This window comes from Alosa pseudoharengus, unplaced genomic scaffold (genome assembly GCF_046254945.1).
Source record: "Alosa pseudoharengus isolate Yale_2024_CS ecotype anadromous, Long Island Sound unplaced genomic scaffold, YU_APseudo_1.1 YU_APseudo_1.1_scf_5, whole genome shotgun sequence".
In the NCBI taxonomy this organism is placed as follows: Eukaryota; Metazoa; Chordata; class Actinopteri; order Clupeiformes; family Clupeidae; genus Alosa; species Alosa pseudoharengus.
The window spans coordinates 14762688-14785129 of record NW_027468837.1 but is presented as its reverse complement, the minus strand read 5'-3'; the positions used below and the strand labels follow the sequence as shown (position 1 = coordinate 14785129).

At 41.6% G+C, this 22442-nt stretch overlaps 1 protein-coding gene across 1 annotated transcript in view; it reads left to right on the top strand.

The window, feature by feature from the left end:
- LOC143104213 (chemokine-like protein TAFA-1) overlaps nucleotides 1–1979 on the top strand; it is a 112383-nt gene extending 110404 nt beyond the window's left edge. The window contains exon 4 of the mRNA XM_076268182.1: nucleotides 1962–1979. Within this exon, the coding sequence (XP_076124297.1) occupies nucleotides 1962–1979 (18 nt within the window). The remainder of the gene's footprint in view (nucleotides 1–1961) is intronic.
- The last annotated feature ends 20463 nt before the right edge of the window (nucleotides 1980–22442 follow it).

Here is a 22442-nt window from a genome sequence, read left to right as displayed (position 1 = left end):
ATAATACATTCATCTCTTTCATTAAAATGTATTTCATTATAAGTAATATGAAAGGGAATGTTTCCATTATAGATGTTCAATGTTGTCGTAAACTGAATTTGGATTGATTATTAGTACTTCCCGTTTTTGCACAATGACACATTTTACTGCTTATGGCAGAGATGTGATGTCCTTACCCAAGTTATTAAAACATTTATTCAAAATCACTGGGACTCATAATGAAATCATAATTATACAACATACATCATGAACTGTACACTGAAGAAGTTGCAGTATCAGGGAAAACATGTAATTGAAGACTCAGTTATTCAACTCATGATTGATGATGCATCTGAGACCTTCAGATGGATAAAGATAGAAACGATCTGCAATAGGGGAGATGGAGGAAGATTCTTAGCAGCCATTTATCATTTTTTACTTTGAAGCCAGAAAGAATGTATGCTTTATAAGTCAGCAAAACGACTTCTCTGACTGAATTCACTGCTAATCTGACAGCCGGCTCAGTGCTGCACAGTTAAACCTTTTAAAGGACTCCCAGCTGCAAGAGCCACAGTTCATATCCAGAGTTCTGACTTTGATGTGTGTTGTGAATGTTTACCTCGAGGGAAAAGCACAAACAAATAACACACATGCCTGTGTATGTACACAGCATGTAAACAGTTTGGAATGCAACCATCATTAAATACTAGATTTTCATTGGACATCACCTCAGTGTGCTTGTGCAAAGCTGGCACTTTTTCTTGCTTCTGTTGCCATGGCATCAGACAGTGATGGACAGGACCACCTCTGAGGGCAGGCACATCGGAGAGTGACAGGGGGTTCGGGGTGTGTCATCTCTCACTTGTACAGCTGTCAGACTGCAGGGGTTCGGGAGGTCCCAGAGGGGATGTGTGTGTGTGTGTGTGTGTGTGTGTGTGGGGGGGGGGGGGTTGTCCTGTCTCCCTGTCGACTGTCCTTGGTCTCAATCACCCGGGCACACACCTGGCTGGCTGTCACCAGTGCACACCTGTGAAAAATGCCAGCATATGCTGCTGCCTGTGCCCACGGCTTAGCCGTGGGGTTGAGCTTTTAATTAGCCCCACTCGGTGTGAACAACACCTCAACTTTCTGGTGTCAAAAACATTTCTCCCTATCCCAGGTTTATTTACTCTGAGTGTGACAGACAGGAGCTAGCTGCACAAACAACAGTAATAGTAGCAATAGAGCATAGTTTGTAATCTAATCAAATTACAAAACTGAGGAAGCTTTTGCAGCGATGGTGTCCTTGAAAGTCTCTTGGGGGGGAAATGGTTCAGTGTGCATATAGATGGCATTTTGAGACCTTGTTGGTTGTCCGTTCTGTCTGGCGGGTGAGACTCGGCGCCTTCAGAGTTCGTCTATAGCTCTGAAAGCCGTCTCAGGTCCCATTCAAAACCTCCATGAATTCAGAGCCAGGGCTGAATGGAAGACCCTGAGACACAGACGGAGAGACACAGGTGAAAAGAGAGAGAGAGAGAGAGGGAGAGGGAGAGAAAGAGAAAGAACGAGGGGGAGGCACGACTGTTCGGAGGCTTACATCCTCCTGGCAAAGAGTGTAGTCAGCGGCGTCTGCTGTGAGTTGAGTCGGCGCTCACAAGATGGAGAGCGCCAGCGAACAACGCCGTTTTTCAGCCCTGTGATATCACACAGTACGGGCGCTAGTTTATCGCAGTTTAAAGGGTCTCGCTCCCTCTCAACCTGCCTGTCTGTTTTCCTCACCAAAAAAAAAATACACAAAGAAAGAAATAAAACACAGCTGAGATGAGGAGAGGCCCACAGTTCAAAAGAGCCCTCTTGTTTTGAAATTGTGGATTGTGGGTATTCCTTGGGGTGTAATCCTTGCAAGCTGGTATGCCTTTGTTCTATCTAAGTGTGTATGTTTTTCTCTTTCTCCCTCCCTCACTCTCTCTCTCTTTCTCTCTCTATCCTTCTCTCTGTTTCAGATTCATCCAAGGACCTAACAAAGAACCACCTCACAGGGACTATGTGTGGATTCCCTCAAATCAGAACTGACTAAACCATTACATTACGGGGCAACTGGATTACCTGTGACCGGCAGAAGGATATCCTCGGAGATACAAACAGCTTGATTTGTGTGTTGGCAAGGATTTCTATAAAGGGATGGGCTAATCCTGTTTTTGATCAATGAGCCCCCTCGTTGGTGACATTGTCTCTTCTCATGCCTTTGTTTTTCTGCTGTAAAAAACTCAAAAGAGCTTAGAAGGACGTTTTAGGGGATATACAAACGATGTCTGAGACAAATTGGATGATCCCAACTGAGCTACTAGTGGATCCCCAGCAAAGTGGATGTTAACCAGGATGTGATCCAACTGAGATTTCAGAACATGGAAATGATTTTCCAAGTGTTTTTTTTCTCCGACGATTAGATTTGTCCTTTATCCCTTGAGTGACGACGGAGCATGCCAATTTGGCTCAGACGTGACGAGTCCAAGCAGCTTGCAGTGTAATACAGAATGACTGGAGCAGGTTGAGTCCGATTCTGTTGCCCCACTCCACCCCCTACACTTTCAGAGCCAATCAACAGCAGCAACAAATGCACCGCAAGGTCACATGGTCAACAGACAGCCCATACACACACAGTTCTTGTCCAATATGTTTTATTTTGTGTTTCTTTGGCATGCTCAGTGTATTTCATTGGAGCTTTCTTTGTACTGACAGTAACCCGTACGTAAAATGTATATATAAATATAAAATGTATATATCCGCATAGTTCCATTCTAAAAACAAAGACTGTGCAGATCTAACAAAAGACACGTTAAAGAATGAACAAGCTTTGAATGGAGATCTTTATCTGAAATCATCATTTTTGTCCCTACAGTATATGTGGAGTTCTGTGAATTCCCCGTCTCAAAGGTTGCCAGAGCAATATCCTCCTTCTGTAGTGGACATTTTGCTGTGTTTGCTTGTGTTTGGAGGCTTTGTGAAAAGGTCAGCTGGATCAGTTGGGTGAGAGAGAGAGCAAAAAAAAAAGAAATTCAATACACTGTACACACCCCAGACCGTCCAGCCATAGAGAACTAGAGATGAAGTATATAATGTTCAGACAAGGCCAGGGCTTTAAACTATAATTTTTTTCGCCCCGTTTCATCTGATATTGGGAATAGATGTAGACGTGGACATGCTTGTTTCTGTGTAGCTCACATGCAATGCACCGGACATGGAGAGAAGAAAGTGGATTGCTGATAATAAAAAAAAAAAGTCATGAAAAAAAATTAAGCTGTCATCTCAGCCAGATACACGGTACAGTAACCCCAGTAGATATACAAACAGTCCAGTACGGCCTTACCTGAATAAAAAAAGTTTTCTACAGCCTGTCTCACCAAATTTCTTCAGTGTGTCGGAAAGAAAATGGTCTCCGTGCATTTGCTGGCCTTATGCACCATGACAACTTCAATCTGTTCACCAAGAGGATATGATATGTTTGTAAAGTTTAGAAAACATTGGTGAGTGTTGTCCTTTAAAAAAGATTATCTGCACTAGCAGTTTATTTACCCCTAAATTATGGCCAGGCAGAGCTGACGCTGATGGGTGCCTCACTGCGACAGCAGCAGCAGCAGCTACAAGTGAATAAAGAACTGTAGGGCACTGCTTTACATAGAGACTCAGATAAATGAATTTGTGATTTTTCATTTATGCAATTCCCTGCCTGGCACAGAGTTTATTAGCATTGCTCGCTCACTTTACTCACTCCATTAGAATAAAAAAATGTCAATGTTATGCCAAGAAAATCCCAAATGGTATCATAACAGAGTGCTCCTTTTATATAATATTATAATATATTTATTGTTATGCAAGAGTTGTTTGTCTCAACCAGCCACAATTTTATTAATTAACCCCCTTCCAAAGAAAAAAATGCTGATAGATTATATTTTTATCCATGGTTGTGGATTCCTCATCGTGCAGTCACACAGGGAATTCAATTGACAGACACATCAGTCTCCTCACAGTTTTTCTTCTTCTGCCAGCACCCTTATGCAAGGATATGCAAACGATGGTGTGTTTTCTCTTCTTCAATGAGGCGTCGCCTGTGCTGTTTTATTTCTAATAGGATTGAAAAGCTCAGGGGCTCAGTGTGCATTCTGCGGTGTGAGAAGACGGAGGTTCCACTGCAGAGTTTTGGGAGCCTGCCACTGTAATATAATGAGGAGATTACGTGCAGTTGGCAAGAATGCAACAGTCAAGGAACACAAGTCGCCATTTATTGCATCTGAAATAAAGTGGCAAAGCGGAGTCAGAGTTAACTGTGGGGAAAGTGTTTAGCCTTTAATGTGTGCGCCACTTAGCCCCATGACAAATACTTTCACTAATGATGAGGCCTTTAAAGTGGATATTGGGCTCCTTTTTAGGCAGATGGCCATTGAACAAAAAAAGAGACTTCATCCTTCAACTGCGTAAAGTTTTGTCGGAGAAGATGCTCTGTAGGCTGGGTGAACTCAGACTGATCTGATGGAGGTTTGTTTTCCGCCCTGCAGCTCAGGCTGGAAACCTGCACATCTCTTTCTCCTGATTCCGTTACACTTTTGCAGGGGCCAATCACAAACTGGCTTATCCAGCTGGCTATTGGCAGGTTTAAAACAATGACGATAGCGAGAGAGCCTGGAGTTTTCGCGTCGCTCTGCAAATGTCACCCGGTTAGTTGTTCAGATTGGTGAATGACTATCCAATTGTGTACAGAGTCATTTGAACTATGCCTGTTGATCACGCCTCTTTTGCAGTAGAAAATACATAGTGGACTCCCCAGACTAATGTTCAATCTTAAAAGATTGAGCTTGGTCTGGTGAAAGCCAGACTAGATGTTATGTCTACATTTAAACATTATTTATCAATTCAAGAGTCTGGATGATTGAATCAACACTGCAGAATGTTCAAAGCAAAAATACCACTATTTGTTTTCTCAATACAGCTCAGTTTGAATGTCCTCAGGTAGGACTGAGGAAAACGTGTCTTTAACCATCACTAAGGTCAAAGTAAACAAGGTTGTTAAAAACTTGAATTTAAGGCATTCCAATGGGCTAACTACTGTAGTTTTTTTTCAGGCTTTCAGATTGTCAAGAGGAAAGGTGAAGGTAAATGCCAGGTATTGAGCAGACACTTTTTTTCCAGAGTAACTCAAGTACTACTTTGGAGAAAAATCTACTGCTTCGAAGACACTGATGCCACCCAATGGATTCAATTATTTATTGTAGTTATATTACTTTACCATGTCCATGACATGCCAAAGTAATCCATTTCACATGCTTTACGTGTCACTGTTCACTAAAAACAGGACCATGACATGCCAAAGTAACACATCATCACATTATGTCAGTCCACAATCCATGAATATATGAACTGTAGACGTCACTTTTCAGAACCAATGAGGGAACTGGAAGTGGTAGAAGGAAACCGTGAAGCTTTCCGCGCACTGTTGGAAATATTTTATTGATTAAGAATGTAGAATAATCATAGGAGTGACATTGTACTAGGAAATTGAACCCCTTTTAACCCAATAAATCTGACTCCACTTAATATGGAAAAGTTTTAGTTCAATATAATATAAATATCCATAGTAGGTTGATATACCCACAATATAGACTGTTAATGAGAATGCCCACTTGTTTTCTTATGACACACGCAAATTCTAGGAATAACCCCTCAGTCACAATAGCTGCCATTTATTATGACCGCCGCTAGCAAAGCTAGCGATGCGGTCATATAGGGATTGTCAAAGTTTTTTTTTTTTTGGTGGGTATGTAGCCCCACTAGACTTTTACGGAAAAATTTGTTTGGTCGCCGGGGGCCACTCCCTCACCGTGCTGCGCCCCCCGAAACCCAAAAAATGCAGTTTTTCCTAAATAACTACCTGAACCGTGGCACCGAGGATGAAGAAATCTTTATGGTATGTTGGTCTCAAGGGCCCACATCAACCTAGCCCATAATCACTCATTTGTGATTTGCACCCCCCCCCCACCGGTAAAAAATGAAAATGCAATATCATTCTGCTTTAATCGTCCCTCTCTTCAGTTAAGATATTCAGAACTGCGCCAAATTTTATGTGTATGATTAACCTGACATTCTCTGGGGGTATGCCAAGTTTCGTAGAATTTCATCCATGGGGGGGTCTAAAAAAAATTAAGTTATGTGTACATTTAGTGACTGTGCACTCATTGGCCTGTAGATGGTGGTGCACACATATACACACGCACACACACACACACAGGTACGCACATACCATCAGTATCGGCAATTACAATGGCCGATACATAATTACAAATTCAGTAGTATTAAAGGAAAACCAAATATTCATCATAATAATAATTTGGCTGCATTTCCAGTATTGGCGTCACGTAGTCGTTTGTCCACCAGATGGCGCATCGTTGCAGTGAGACGTAATTTTGTTGGAAGTTAATCTAAAGTGGGTTGGAAAGACACTACGCTTCCTACAAGGACAAGACTGTAGTTTATCGCTGAGAACGTCTAATAAGGGTAGGATGATTTCTGCATGACATGTAATTCCCATTTCTTCTTGAAGCCGAAATAAATCTGCGAATGTTTATCGGACATGCTTGGTTTTTACTGCAGGTAGGCTACGTTAATCTTAAGTTATATCAATATCCTAGAGTAGGTAAAATAATGTTACCGTTAGCATTGGTTGAGTGATAGAGGCCAATTTGATTATTGATGTATTTGTAGAAAACCATAAATGCGGTTATAGGCTACCAAGAACATTGATAACAGCACTAATTGCATCTTTCGACTGTCATTTAATTTGCTTATAACCATAACCTAGGCTACTAACCATGGACGGATTATGAACTACTGGGCCCCTGGGCACATACATGAAAAGGGCCCCCCTGCCCACCTTAGAAAGTAAGTAACTATGGGTGTCACGATTTCGGTCTTAAGTCGAAAATCGATCGAAATTATATCTCGAACGTCGAAATCAAATGAAGAATCGACGATGCAGCCACACCCCCAATGTCACGTCCAGCATGCATGCCAGAGAGCATGCAAGAGACCAAAAAAACCACACAAACATGTTGAACTGTATCGCGTTATCTCCTCTAATAGTCTAGTCGTGATTTCATGAACCCAGAAATGTTGAGTACCCTAAAGTTTTATTGCAGAAATGTCATCTATAGGCCTAGTGGGTGGAATTCAACTTGGTTGCCTAAAGTTGCACTTTGGGCAATTTGCATAATTAGCATAAATAGGCAATTAAGGCGAGGCAGTACAGGTGAATAGGGTAAAAAAATTAAATAATAGATATCACCATGAAACTTTCTGAGTTGATTACTTATGTTAAGATGAGAAAAAAATGGATTGCATGTTTTTTATAATTTAATGTTTACATATGCAAATGAGGCCCTATCTCATTAAAGGTGCCATGTGTAAGAAGAATTGAGGTAAAAATATCCAAAAGATGAGCTACACGCATCAAAAGAATGAGAAGAAATAAGGGCGATGATGTCATTAAAAAAATAACAAGGTATAGTGCTGCAGAGATATCAACCTGAATTAGCATGCTAAATTACTAGCCACAGCCCGACAGGTGTCATAATACCAGTTTCGGCCATGGGAGGCAGTATGCGGACAACATAACCGCTAGCCAAACTGCAATACACGTGTCTCGGTTGTTACTCTAGGGTAAACCAGCTCACTTTCTGGAGGTATACTGCCCCCATCTTTTATGGAATGTGGAGTATGAATTGATTTTTGCCGGACATTACACATCGCACCTTTAAAAATGCTCTAATTTGCATACACACAAAAGCAGATAGTGTGATAAAGCCAGGCTCAAAATTGTTTTTCCAAGGTAAACACGTATACTTGGGGAGGGGGGGGTGAGTTGGTGAAAACCTTTAAGAAACTTGGTTAGGAGGCAGTGTTGACCTATGGACAGATAAATTAAGAAATTAAGTGTGCCATGCAAAACTATAAAAAGCACTCCGAGAGTGAAGACCTTCGCCAAGCGAAAACATAACCGCCTCCTGGATCCAGACGGTGATCCGGATCACTCCCAAACTTTTTTAGTTATCTTGCGAACAAACAGATGAACAGACACACAGACAAACAAACAAACAAACAAACAGACAAACAAACCACGATGAAAACATAAGCTCCATGGCGGAGGTAATAACTATATAACAGCATGCAGACACACAAACCCACAAGAACTATACAATACGCAAAATAACTATATCCAGCATGCACACGTACACAAATGCACAAGAACTATATACAACATGCAACGCGCGCACACACACACACACACACACACACACACACACACTGTAAACTATATAACTATATACAGTATGCACACACACGCGCGCACACACACACACACACACACACACACACATATTTAACAACAACCACACAATCCCACTCAATAGCCTTCACCATCTTCATCATTTCTTTCCTCATTCCCTTCAGTCTCATCATCTTCTTGATCTTTATTGCAGCAGTGGACCTCACCCCCTTCACACTTGCAAGTTCAGACTTCACACTTCAGACATCTGCGCTGAAAGTATTCCTAGGAAATACCATTCCTGGTCTCAATACAGTGCTTGGGGAACCTGATGCCACTCATAGTGACCTAAAAGATACTGGAACCAAGTTCTTTGTTGCACTGTATGGGCAGAAGAAGGCCAAGTCGATGAACAACACTCGCTACCAGATTTACAGACGCAGCAAAAAGCTTCCTAAGCTTGAAAAGCTTCCTCCAAAAGATGCCAACCTGATGATGCACATACTGCGTGCTCATCTTCAGGTCATGTTGTGGAAGGCTGCAGGTCAGAGAGAGCCTCAGTTGCAGTCAGTCAGTTGTACTGACTATTGCAAGTGTGAAGGGGGTGAGGTCCGCTGCTGCAACCCATTGACAATACAATAATAAAGATCAAGAAGATGATGAGACTGAAGGGAATGAGGAAAGAAATGATGAAGATGGTGAAGGCTATTGAGTGCGATTGTGTGGTTGTTGTTAAATGTGTGTGTGTGTGTGTGTGTGTGTGTGTGTGTGTGTGTGTGTGCGCGCGCGCGTGTGTACATACTGTATATAGTTATATAGTTGTGTGTGTGTGTGTGTGTGTGTGTGTGTGTGTGTGTGTGTGTGTGTGCGCGCGCGCGTTGCATGTTCTATATAGTTCTTGTATATAGTTATTGTGCATTTGTGTACGTGTGCATGCTGGATATAGTTATTATGACCGCCGCGCAGCGAAGCAGCGGTCATATAGGTTTAGTCAGATTTTTTAATTTTTTTTTCGCATGCCCAAATTTCCGTCAGTGATTCCCGGGACACTGAAAGACCGGGGTACACGAAACTTGGTGGGCATGTAACCCCACATGGATAGCATGGAACCATCGTTTTTCGTTTTGATCTGTTGCCCCCCCGCTGGACTGGACCCCCCGAAAGGAGGGTAGGGCAGACACAGTTTTCTGTGAATATCTCGAAAACCGTAAGGTTTAGGAGGACCATTTTTTTTTGTATGATGATCTCAAGAGGCCATGTCAACCCATTCCATAACCACTCATTTCATGTATAGCGCCACCTAGTTAAACACAAAAAAGTAAAAATGAGGTGTTGTAATTGAAGGTATCTGTGACCTAACATAGTCAAAACTGCACGAAATTGGAGGTGTAGGATCATTATGACACCATCTGTATGCACGCCAAGTTTTGTGGAATTCCGTTCATGGGGGGCCACACAATAAATTAATTTATGTTACTATACACCAACTGGCCTGTAGGTGGCCGGAGACAGTTTTCTGTGAATATCTCGAGAACCGTAGGGCCTAGGAGGTCCACCTTTTTTATGTATGTTGGTCTTAAGGGAGCATGTCAACCCATCCCATTACCACTTATTTCATGTATAGCGCCACCTAGTTAAAAATTAAAAAGCAAAAAATTAGGTGTTTTCATCACAATATCTCTGGCTGACAAGGTCAAAACTGCACGAAATTAAAAGTGTAGGATCATTATGACACCCTCCGAATGCATGCCAAGTTTGGTGTACTTTCGTTCATGGGGGGCCTTACAATAAAATAATTTATGTGTACATTTAGTGACGTACACCAACAAGGATTCCCGGGACACTGAAAGACCGGGGTACACAAAACTTGGTGGGCATGTACCCCCACATGGATAGCATGGAACCGTCATTTTTCATTTTGATCTGTAGCCCCCCCGCTGGACTGGACCCCCCAAAAGGAGGGTAGGGCAGACACAGTTCTCTGTGAATATCTTGAGAACTATAGGGCCTAGGATGACCATTTTTTTCCGTATGTTTGCCTCCAGGGGTCATGTTAACCCATTTCATGTGCACACATGTGCACAAACAGATACACACACACACACACATACATTCACAGTAATCATACGTATGACACATACTCACACAGTAGACATATGTACGCTTGCATGCACAGGCACATACGCAGGCACACACACAAGCACGCACACACACACACACACACACACACACACACACACACACACACACACACACATAACATAAACATAACACAAACAATCAAGAATTTCTTAGAATTATGAACAGGCAAGATGGAGGTGGGGTTGTATAAAATGAATTTTACATGTGAAATCTATGAACTAATAATGTTTTGGTACTTGTTGTCTAGCAGATACCAGTGAGAATTGAGTGTGGATAATGCAATTTAGTGAGACAGTTAGAATCATATAGGCCTTTCAGCGTGATTTCTTTTTGTGGAAAAAATGTGCTGGACTGGGCGGCGGTCATATTTTGTACCGCTCTGCGGTACATCTAGTTTTGCATATTGTATATAGTTCTTGTGGGTTTGTGTGTATGTGCACGCTGTATATAGTTATTTTGCATATTGTATATAGTTCTTGTGTATAGTTATTGTGCATTTGTGTACGTGTGAATGCTGGATATGGTTATTTTGCATATTGTATATAGTTCTTGTGGGTTTGTGTGTGCATGCTGTTATATAGTTATTACCTCCGCCAAGGAGGTTATGTTTTCATCAAGGTTTGTTTGTCTGTTTGTTTGTCTGTTCATCTGTTTGTTCGCAAGATAACTCAAAAAGTTTGGGAGTGATCCGGATCACCGTCTGGATCCAGGAGGCGGTTATGTTTTCGCTTGGCGGAGGTCTGCACTCTCGGAGCGCTTTTCTAGTTTTGCATGGCACACTTAATTTCTTAATCTGTCTGTCCATAGGTCAACACTGCCTCTTTACCAAGTTTCTTAAAGGTTTTCACCAACTCACCCAACCAAGTACACGTGTTTACCTTGGAAAAACAAATTTGAGCCTGGCTTTATCACACTATCTGCTTTTTTGTGTATGCAAATTAGAGCATTTTTAATGAGATAGGGCCTCATTTGCATATGTAAACATTAAATTATAAAAAACATGCAATACATTTTTTTCTCATCTTAACATAAGTAATCAACTCAGAAAGTTTCATGGTGATATCTATTATTTAATTTTTTTACCCTATTCATCTGTACTGCCTCGCCTTAATTGCCTATTTATGCTGATTATGCAAATTGCCCAAAGTGCAACTTTAGGCAACCAAGTTGAATTCCACCCACTAGGCCTATAGATGACATTTCTGCAATAAAATTTTAGGGTACTCAACATTTCTGGGTTTACTATTGGGCCTATGGGGATCACGACTAGACTATAACCAAAAGAAAACACATCAACCAAATTCAAAGCCTCTCCTGCTACTCTGAAATCTCTGGTAGGCCTATGGAAGTCGTATGGAAGTTGTGTCGTTCATTCACGTCAGTTACCGCTAACTTACTCGATTTAGCAAGTGAAAACAAATTCTAGTTACAGTCCAAAATTAGGCTTACTTAAGGCATAACATGCACATTGATTAGTGCAATATTCTATGAACACCTTGCGTCTCTTTGGAGTGTGCTGAAACAATCAAATTATTGTTCTGTGTTGTTTCATTTCACGTGTTTCATGTTCTGTTTGCGGTTGGCACGGTTTCGAAATAAAAGTCCCCCAAAAAAACAAAATAAGGCAAAAAACTTAAAAACTTAAGAAATGCATTAATAGTAATATAATTGAAAAAAAGATCGAGTGTTATTTGACTGAGGGGCCGTTCAGATATCTTGGGTGGAGAATGTAGTAGTGACTTCAGGCAGAGGCTTGAGCTTCAGGGCCCCCTGAGCCCTTGGGCCCCTGGGCCTGGGCCCAGTAGGCCCGTTCAGTAATCCATCCCTGCTACTAACAGGAGCTAAGTGAGTTAGCCACAACACGTTCGCTACGTGATGGTTTTCTAATGGAAACTATAGGCTACCTGAAAGATAACCTGAAGATGCATCCTAAACACCGGGCTGGGACATTTAGCTCAAAGTCTCAAAAAGCATCTGAGTCAACGTTCATTCCCAAACACCCATATAGGCTACTTCAATCCTCTATTTTCAAAGATGATTCAAGTAAGGAAGAGCATGGCTCAAAGTAAAGTAACTAGGACTGAAACTACATAAATTCGTCAAAGTGAATAATTTGTGTCAACTCGCCGCAATGTAGATTTATTAACGCACCCGTGATCTACATCTCTATTTAAACCAAATGTTTTAGAGCGCACGTTGAAAGATGTATCCAGGGCAGGGCTGTACCTACACATATTTGTTGCACGTGCTACAAAAATCATTCTTTGCGATGGATGATTTAGTACCAACGTTACACCGGTCCAATACAGTTTTAGCTATGGCTATACCGTGAGACTGAGACGTTTTTTGTTTGTTCGAAGTGCGTGTTTAGGGTGTGAGAGGGGAGTCGATGTGCTTTGATTCCAGCTTGGTAGTAGTAGTCTATGCGATTAAAAAACATGTGTGTGAAGTATCCAAACAATGATAACGTTTTCATTATGGCTGCTTTAGCCACAGACCTTGAGCTACTGTACAGTGGGTTGGGTTCCATTTAGAAGTGTCGCTTTCCGTGATTCACACAGCTGCGTGAAATGTATTAGGCTACTACTGATATGCAAAACTATTAACTTTTCGCCAAGAGGTGGCAGCTTAAGTCCGCTTGATACTGTAAGCCATTGATTCCCAAAGAAGATTTTATTTGGGTCGCCAGCATAGCCTAGTGACAATTTATGTTGTGTAATAGGCCTAGAATAGGGCCTACCTTATATAGCTTATAGTTTGTTAACAGTCACGGTTTTGTCATAACTCCCTCTATGCATTTTTGCATTTAGAATAGCTCTGAAACCGGGGGCGAACACGTCGCAGGGGGGGGGGGGGAGACAATTTTTCTATCGGCAATATTTCTATCGGGCGCCTACAATGGACTAGGCTGGGTGAACTCAGCCTAATCTGCCGCCGATTTCTTTTTGATTTCTTAAAACAGTGTTTCCCAAACTTTTTTTCTGGGGACCCACTTTTTAAAAATGACAGACCATCGCGACCCATTTCACTTCAAATCTACCCTGCAACCACCAATATTGTTTTAGGCCACAGGTTTTCCAACTTTTCTATGCCTTCCCCAACCATACATTGCTATAGCCTAGGATAGATAGATCCTGCTTTGAACAAGGTTGTGTTGCATTTTGAGCACCATCAGCGTGAAAAGTTGGAAATGACTACTGAAAAGATTGGGGAAATTCTCGCATGTTGCGGAATCGTAATTCGTCAGTAGTAAGCTGTTCCTGTATTTCTAAAAAAAATGTTGTAGGCTACGTTGCGTTGCAGACAAATGGGTCCATAACACTGTGGACGTCAATTCCGATGTAAACAGCAAATAACTCAAGTCGTTATATTGTATTGTTGTATGTAAGGGATAATGTATAGAACGGCGGTCATTACTGGGAAAATAAGTCCCGACAGGGCGAACCGGACCCCGACGCGCAGCGGAGGGGTCTTGTTTCGCCCTGAAGGGACTTATTTTCACAGTAATGACCGGCGTTCTATACATTATCCCGCTTATTATACGGAACAAACGAAATAATAAACTCCCCACGATATGACTTTAGCCTACATAACCTAGCCTATTTGTTACCGTTCATCGTGGCATTTGCTGAGAAACAAATAGTTCGCAACAACACACGCTGCTGAACTTGAATCAAACATTCTTTAGAACACAGCTGATCAACCGTCTGCTTTCACGTTTAAATGAAGTTCCAGTCCTTGAGTAGTGATATGAAAGACGTATCAGAAGCACAAAACCCGTTGCCATTGACAGCAGTAATTATATGTTTGCAGCGGTAATTACATGAATATATCTTACCGCTAGAACTTTGGGAAATCCCATTCAAGTCAATGGAGCGTTCTACTAGCATTGTGAAGAGCCGTGTTATAAGTAAGGGATATTGTATAGAACGCTGGTCATTACTGGGAAAATAAGTCCCGACAGGGCGAACCGGACCCCGACGCGCCAGCGGAGGGGTCTTGTTTCGCCCTGAAGGGACTTATTTTCCCATAATGACCGGCGTTCTATACATTATCCCGCTTATTATACGGCTACCTGCCAAAACGAAAAAATAAACTCCACGATATGTCTCTTTACACTTATTTGTTACCGTTTCGTCGTAGCTTTTGCTGAGAAACAAATAGTTCGCAACACACACTGAACTTGAATCAAACATTCTTTAGAACTCAGCTGATCAACCGTCTGCTTTCACTTTTGAATGAAGTTCCAATGGAAGAAGTGACCGGAATACTTGCGGAGTGATATGATCAGCAGCACAAAACCCGTTGCCATTGACAGCGGTAATTATATGTTTGCAGCGGTAATTACATGAATTTATTTTACTGTAGAACGTTGGGAAATCCCATTCAAGTCAATGGAGCGTTCTACTAGCATTGTGAAGAGCCGTATAATAATTATTATATTGTATAGTCGTTATATCAGAACAGGAGGCTTTTGCACAATAGCCGGAAGAATGCGCCTTTACTTTGGAGTTAGCAGGTAGAAAACGAGAGGAATAGTGTTTAAAATGTCCATTTAAATTGTAGCCTAATATAATGCACTGTTGTGAATTTTAAATCAGAAATAAGAATGTGAGGAGGTTGCTAACTTTAAAGATTGCCTCTACAATCGAAACTATCTAAATACAAATTGAATGGCCTTATGTCCGGTCTATGGATGTCTGCTTTAGTTGACAGCATGGTCACTAGATTTTAATCGGTAAAGTTGAGGAGCTGGTATCTGTTAATGTTCGTGCATATAGGCGGATTCATGTCGTTTGCAACTGCGAGGTACAGGCGCCCCACAGAACGGTTTCATTTTGAGAGGTAGATATCCATGCTCTGGCACCCCCTCTGCGATGCGTTCGTCCCCCAGTTTCATGCGCCAGTTTCATGAGCTTTTATGACAAAACCGTGACTGTGGTAGTTAACAAACTGTTAGCTTTCTTGGTATCAAATGACAAATGGTATCAGTTAGGCCTATAAAACAACATAAATTGTGCTGGCGACCCAAATAAAATCTCCTGCGACCCAGACTTTGGGAAACACTGTCTTAAAAGATTGAGCTTGGTCTGGCGAAATCCAGACTAACCATGGACCTCATAGTTGCAACATGAATCAGCATATTATTTGCACAAACAATAACGGACAGTAGCTCTTCAACATGGCCCGTTAAAATGTGTATGAGCAACGCATTTCATGAAGGCCCTTTTGGACATGTCAGATATTTGCACCACTGGGTAAAACGGCATTTTGTTTTAGACTACTGGTATTTAATTTGTGCATTGACAATAAAGCTGAATATCATATGAACTAGATGACTAAACTTATGCATATGTAGAAGAAGAAACATTCACAAAAATCCATGACATGACCTCTCTTCTTGATAGCTGTTGAAAACTGCATGAACTGACAGGGATTGTTTTGTTTAATAATAAATAAATAAATACATTATGCTGCTACCTTCTGCTTTTCCCATATACAATGTAGCCTAAAGGTGTACCTTTCATCAGTCCAGTTGCAATGGATGGACTGTGATGAACTGCCCTACTTGTGATTGTTTAGATATTTTAAAGGTTTTATAACAATGCTACAAATTTTTTGGCAAGTGCTACAAATCTATTCACCTTTGCAGCGCCAGTAGGCTACTTTGTGTGCGGCCCGCAAACACACATTCCAAACAAGCATACACAAAAGTTTTAAGAGTGGGGGATGGAGTAGAAGATGGAGACACATTCATTTATATGATTTATTTTCGCAGAATGGATGTACAGGACTGAGCGGTGGTCATATTTTGTACCGCTATGCGGTACATCTAGTTTTCAATGGGAGTGGCTGTTTGCCAGCGACAAGCGACGAGCTTGCCGTTGCCACGAGCAAGGCGGGGCCAAAATAGACAAAAAGTTTATTTTATGCAAATGCTGAGCGATGAGAAAAAGCGACTGCCAATCGGAGAGAAGGTGACGTGACATTCGTTGCTTTAAAGTTAACTCAAAAACTTTACCCAAGATGGCAGAGCTAACTCATAGAAGGCAGTTTTCCTGTACTAACATGTTCAGGGTTTATGGCCTTATATTTTGCAATACCTAGAAATATGAACAATCTAAAAATATAAAAAGTCTTTTGTAATCAAAAAATACATCTGAAGTCATGTATGAGCTATCTAAGGAAACCTTAACATCCTCGAATATTGTGTCAACTTCCTTTAAATAGGCTACCCAGTTTGTGATTGGTTACATTGATAGGGATCACATGGTGAGTTGTTGATGTGACTGAGACCATTGTTGTAGTGAGATCATTAGAGTGAATCAATCAAGACGTGACAATGTATATATACATTTGATTGCATTTCCTGTTCCTAGCTAACTTCACCTGTGAACATGTGACAAGCATTTGTGACAGTAGGCCCACACTTAGTAGCTGATCAAAAGTCCACATATGATTGAAGGATATGATAAAAGGATTATCATCAGCCTGGAAATTAGGATCCTTACAAAACCAATGATAGTGATGTTATATGTCTTACATCTTTCCCTTTGACCAATGCTTTTAGAATGTAGAATGAAGAATAATCATAGGAGTGACATTGTATAGGAAATTGAATTATTTTGTAACTAGTATGATACGACATCAATCGGCAACAAATCGTAAAAGGAACCCAGGCCAAGACAAAACTGTGAACCTTAAAATAGGCCATTATTTGTAAACTCCATCATTTTCTTCAACAGTGACTTTTATGGTCTAGATGATTCGACTTCCCCTCAAGGGAACAACAGCAGTGCTGCGGTTTGTGGAGCTGATGTGATTCTAGACTTCTCACTTCCCCTATTAAACATGAGCAATTCCTCTTCCCTGGTTTTCCATTTCAGTGAGACGTTACACAGAATTGTGCACACCCTACATCAGAGACCATTTGAATTCAGTGACTCGTTATGAGATTATTGTCGTGTTTCATTGTTTGTCATATCTGTGATCTTTGTAGCCCTCAGACATTTAATGTCAGCTCACACTCAATTTTGCAATTTTGATAAATATTTTTGTATACTGACGATCCAACACGGTGGCCAATTGTAAGTGAATAATTCTGTGAAACAGGACATAAAACCAGAATCGTGAGGACATCAGCTTGCTGGTCTGCCTTCAGTGCCTCTAGCTCTGTTCAGTTCTAATGCATTAATGCAGTGATAAATGCAGGTTGAAGTACTGCAGCGCTTGAACGCCTTCCAAGCCTTTGCTACATTGTTTACGTATTTACATTTTGACAGCATTTCTCAGAATTTGGTTTCATGGTGTCAATCAGCTGTGAACGCAACCAAGTGGCCAAGGTTTAAAAATAGGTTTGCATTGAACATTAGTTTATCAAATATTTACTGTGTGAGTAAGCTTTGTACACAGTATTTACACTTATTTCTATGTGTCTCAAAGCTTACCTGTCCACATAAGGCATTCAGTGTACAGAGACAAACTATCAGACATCTCTCAGGGGATTTCACTTTCTATACGATTGGAATGATTAAATGTCACCAAACATGTTTGCACATCTTGGTTTCTGGCAAACTTTACAATTCACAGTCAGAGTAAATATAAGAGGTGTTATGGAAGTCTACAGTTAGGGTGTTATTCTTGTAAGTAAAAAAAACTGTCTCAGGTCATGTCTTTGTTCATTCATTATCAATACCTATCAAATTGCTATAGGAACCTCTGTGGTATCTTTAACAAAACCCTTTATGCCACTCACTTCACTCACTCAAAGCCCACCATACTCAAAGCCCTTTATAACATATTTCACTGGCTTGTGAAATGGGGTGCCCTCCATAGACGTGTTCAATTTTGGTGTTTCAAACATTCGTTGCAGTTCATCCAGTGAAAGCAGGTCCAGCAGTCTCTGTGGATACAGCCTTCTTAGCCTGTTCTGGGATATGTCTGAAGAAAATGTATTTTATTTATATTGTAACCCAAAAACTGAGCTACTGTGTTTATGTACATTCCTTTATGTGATTCTATTTGTCCTTCTATAGGTTCAAAAAAGCCCTCACGTGTCAAAACTCCGTTCGAGAGGATTCGATGAAATTTCAAAAAGAGCACTGTAAATGGTTGGGGGAATGAACATGTACCTTTGTTCAGTGGCTTCTCCATCCTCTCCCTCCCAGCAGCAGACGTCGCAGCAGTTGCATTGTGGGAGATAAGGAATGAAAAGGCAGCTAGCGCAGCGTCCTGCACGGTTGAGTGAGAGAGTTCAGCAGTTGAAGTCTGGGTGAGAGCGGTGAATGAGTGAAAAGCGGATTAGCGCACATTCATCCCCCAGACAAAAAGACAACGGCAGCTATCTGGAGTATGCAAATGAATGGTGTCAAAGTTTGCCTGAGATATGCTGGGGAAGAACAGACCCTGAACCTGGAGGGCAATGCTCTCTTCTTCTCTGGGGTGGGAGGGCAGGAAGAGGGAGGGGGATTCACATCACAGGAATTGGAGGAGAAATCCACCTTGGGCAGTCAGGGTCAGATGGATTATTCACCTAAGACTAGGTATTTTGAGCGTATTTTGGGGGTTTTGCCATTGTTGAGATACTGTAGGACCGTGAAGAGAGCGGCAGGAAGCGAATGGGAGAGATACAAGGATACAAGGATACAAGGAAGTTTATTGTCACATGCATATAGTTACTGGAAGTAAGAAATGCAGTGAAATTATGTCTGGTGTCAGCCTATTGGGATTGGGGGGGGGGAGGGGGAGGGGGCACCAACAAGGAGCACCCAAGAGCAACAGGGGCAAGGAAAAACTCTCTTACCAAGGAAGAAACCTTGGGCAGATCCACGGCTCAAGGGGCTAACCCAACTGCCAGGGGTCTTGGTGTGCTGTGTTGGGGGGATGACAGGGGAGATGGGATAGTGTGCTGTGTATGTGGGGAGAGGGCAGTGTGCAATATGTGTGTTGGAGAAGCTTCCTCATGAGACAATGTGCTGTGTATTGGGGGGGGGGGGGCAGTGTGCTGTAAGTATGTTGGGGATGTGTGTTGGAGAAGCTTCCTGATGAAATAATGTGCTGTGTATGTAGGGGAGAGGGGGGGGGGGGGCAGTGTACTGCAAGTGACACCAGTAAGTAAGTGAGTGGATTGCACCACCCTACCTTAAACATTCAATTTTGTGCTATACTGACCTTTATATGTGCATACAAACAAACACACACACACACACACACTCCAAACTCTTACACTCACTCTGATAGGTACATGAATACATAAACACACACAAAGAATGAACTTCTTTACTGTTATGGTCTCACATTTTTTTGTCTGCTTGGCTGCCGTCCATAAAGCATTTCACAAATGACTTTCAGTGCTCACATACAACAGATGCCTAGTGCATCATTCAGGTATATTTATGAAGCACGCTTTGCCTATTCTTGCTTTGCTCGGTCTTCCATTTCATGGGGAATGTTGTTTATGCCCCCGGGCAAAGGCTATTGATTCTCATTCTTTTAAGATGCCGCCAGAGCCATCAAGATACTGCCTTCCAACTGACTGCAACTGCAGAGAACGGCAGCTTGGCAAACAGTCATTTATCTTTATATTTTCACTAAACTTTTACTGCAAACTGCTTTGTTGCTATAATGACAGTGTCTCTTTGTGATTGTGACCTACAATGGCTCTGGTGGAGTTTATGGACAACCAACCTGATGCACACAAAAACAAACCATTCCGAGAACGTAAACATGCGTAATGACTGACTAGACAGTATTACTGTAATAAAAAAAATATATACAGTACATTCACCATTCACTCCGTAGTCTATATTCTCCTGTATTCATATAAATATATTACAAGTGTTCACAGATGAAATGAGAGTTGAAAGAGGGTACCTTTACTGAACTGTAACTAGAGAGACTAGATGAACATTGAGCTCACTGTTCACTTGACTGGTTTTGTGTTATTATGATTTTATCTATGTAGAAACTGTAGTTTGTGGCAATGAAGCCAAACAAGTTTAGTACGGTATATGAAAAGCTTATTACACATCTCCAATGAGAGCACAGTAATTAGTTGTAAAGGTGTCAGGTATGTGCAGTATTTTGAATACATTTCTGTGGGAAGTACACAGAATGTTTGTAGTTGTAGAATAATCTACCATCAGAAAAATATCTATCATCAGAGAAATGAATAATTGATTTATCTTGGGGGGAAATGGCAAAGACATTATACTACAAGTTACAACAAAATGATTGTCTAACATGTAGCCATGCAAAGGTATTGACCAGTCGCAGAGTGATGAACTTTGAAAGTGATCGATGGAGTTTTTCATAACAGATAAAATAGCTGCATTTTATCTGTGATGAATTCAGAATGTTCGTGAAGATCTTTGCCAATCTGTGCCTGAGGCCACTCAAACTGTTTTAATTTTCAACAATCAATTTAAGTCACATACTTTAAGTCATTATTTCTGTTCCTCTGAAATTGGGGAAAATAAAATATTATTTGCAGTCAGTTTGAATCAGCTTTCAAATCTGTCTTATCACACCAAAACAAATACAACTGTGGTCAGAAAAATCTGATGCCAGCATGCATATGACGCATAGTGAAAGGTTAGAGAACAAGATCATTACAATTAGGAAAATCCCAACATTATAATTTCATGGCAATAGTATGAGTGGTAGGATGTGAGATTGGTATTGGTAGTGACCTCCACTCCTCTGCTCTGGTTCTTGTGGCCAGTGGGTTAAATATAACAGAACTCAAACTCACAGATGCATTAGCTGACAAATACATCCAGGATACCTTACTCTGCATTTGGCATGTCTGTGCTGATGTTCTGCCCAGTCTAGTGTCGAACACAGACAACATTTGTTCTGCTTTGTTTTGAGTGGCTGCTCTGAAGACATGAAACACACACTTTGAAAAGCCACTGAATCCACTGACCAACCTTTAGTGGCATTGGATCTGCAGAAACACAAGGCCGCTTCACGGTTCATGTTACCTTACCTTAACCCCAGATCAAAACAGGGCTGTGGTGACATTTAGGGGTCACCACAGCGCGTCTTGTGTTACTTTTTCATTGAGGACGTTGTTAGCCTGAGAGGACAAGGCATGCTGACGTCAGGGCCCCGTGCGATCCCTGGTGCCCTGAGCTCCCTGCCTGTGTGTTAGGCAGGTGGGGGTGATGAATGGAGCAGGGGCCTGGTGCTGCCATGAAAGGTCAGGGCGAGGCTGCAGCGCTGCATGGTCGCAGGTGGCCCACAGAGAGCCATTGTTCCTGGGAAGCTCCGTCGCCACAGTGCCTCTTTCCAAGGTTACCCAGATAGCAAATAAGATGACTGCCGAATGGATCAAGGCCAGATTTGGCCTAGTCTGGTGTTTCGGTACTCGGCCCGTTCCACGGTCAGTTGCTTGCTATTGGGCTAACATAGATCATTATAAGGCCATTTTCAAGACAGTTCCTGACTAGGTAGTCCTTTATCATGATGATTTGTTTGAACGTTTATTAGAAGATGCTTACTTCATGGATCGAGCCTCCTAAAATACATAGCCAATGAATCAAGGCTAGCGTGAGTCCACATAAAGCTTGGTATAGCTAATAAGTCCTGGACACAAAGGTGCTCTTTGATCTGGAGGTCAGGCCCAACTACATGACGATCACAAAATACCAGCTGGATACCCTTGTCCAACACGACGTGAAACTTTGCTCTTACATGAGAAAAGGAAGCAATTATGGGATGCCTGTGTGGTCACGGTTAAGGGTTAGACCGCCATGACCATCGTGCCATACACGACTCACCTCCTTTGGCGATATGACACTTGGAGAGCGGGGTGGGAGGGCCTCCCACCGATTTCTAACGCATTAATCAATTTCATTGCTTAAAAAATTATCCATTTAAATACCACGCTCTGCACAAATTATTTGCATCGTCAAGTTGAAAAGTGTAAGAGTCAAAGAACGCATAATTAGAGGGGACGATTCCGACACCTAATAAGAGAACTAATTAAGAAAATTAATAAGGTGTCAGTCCCCCTTTCACTATG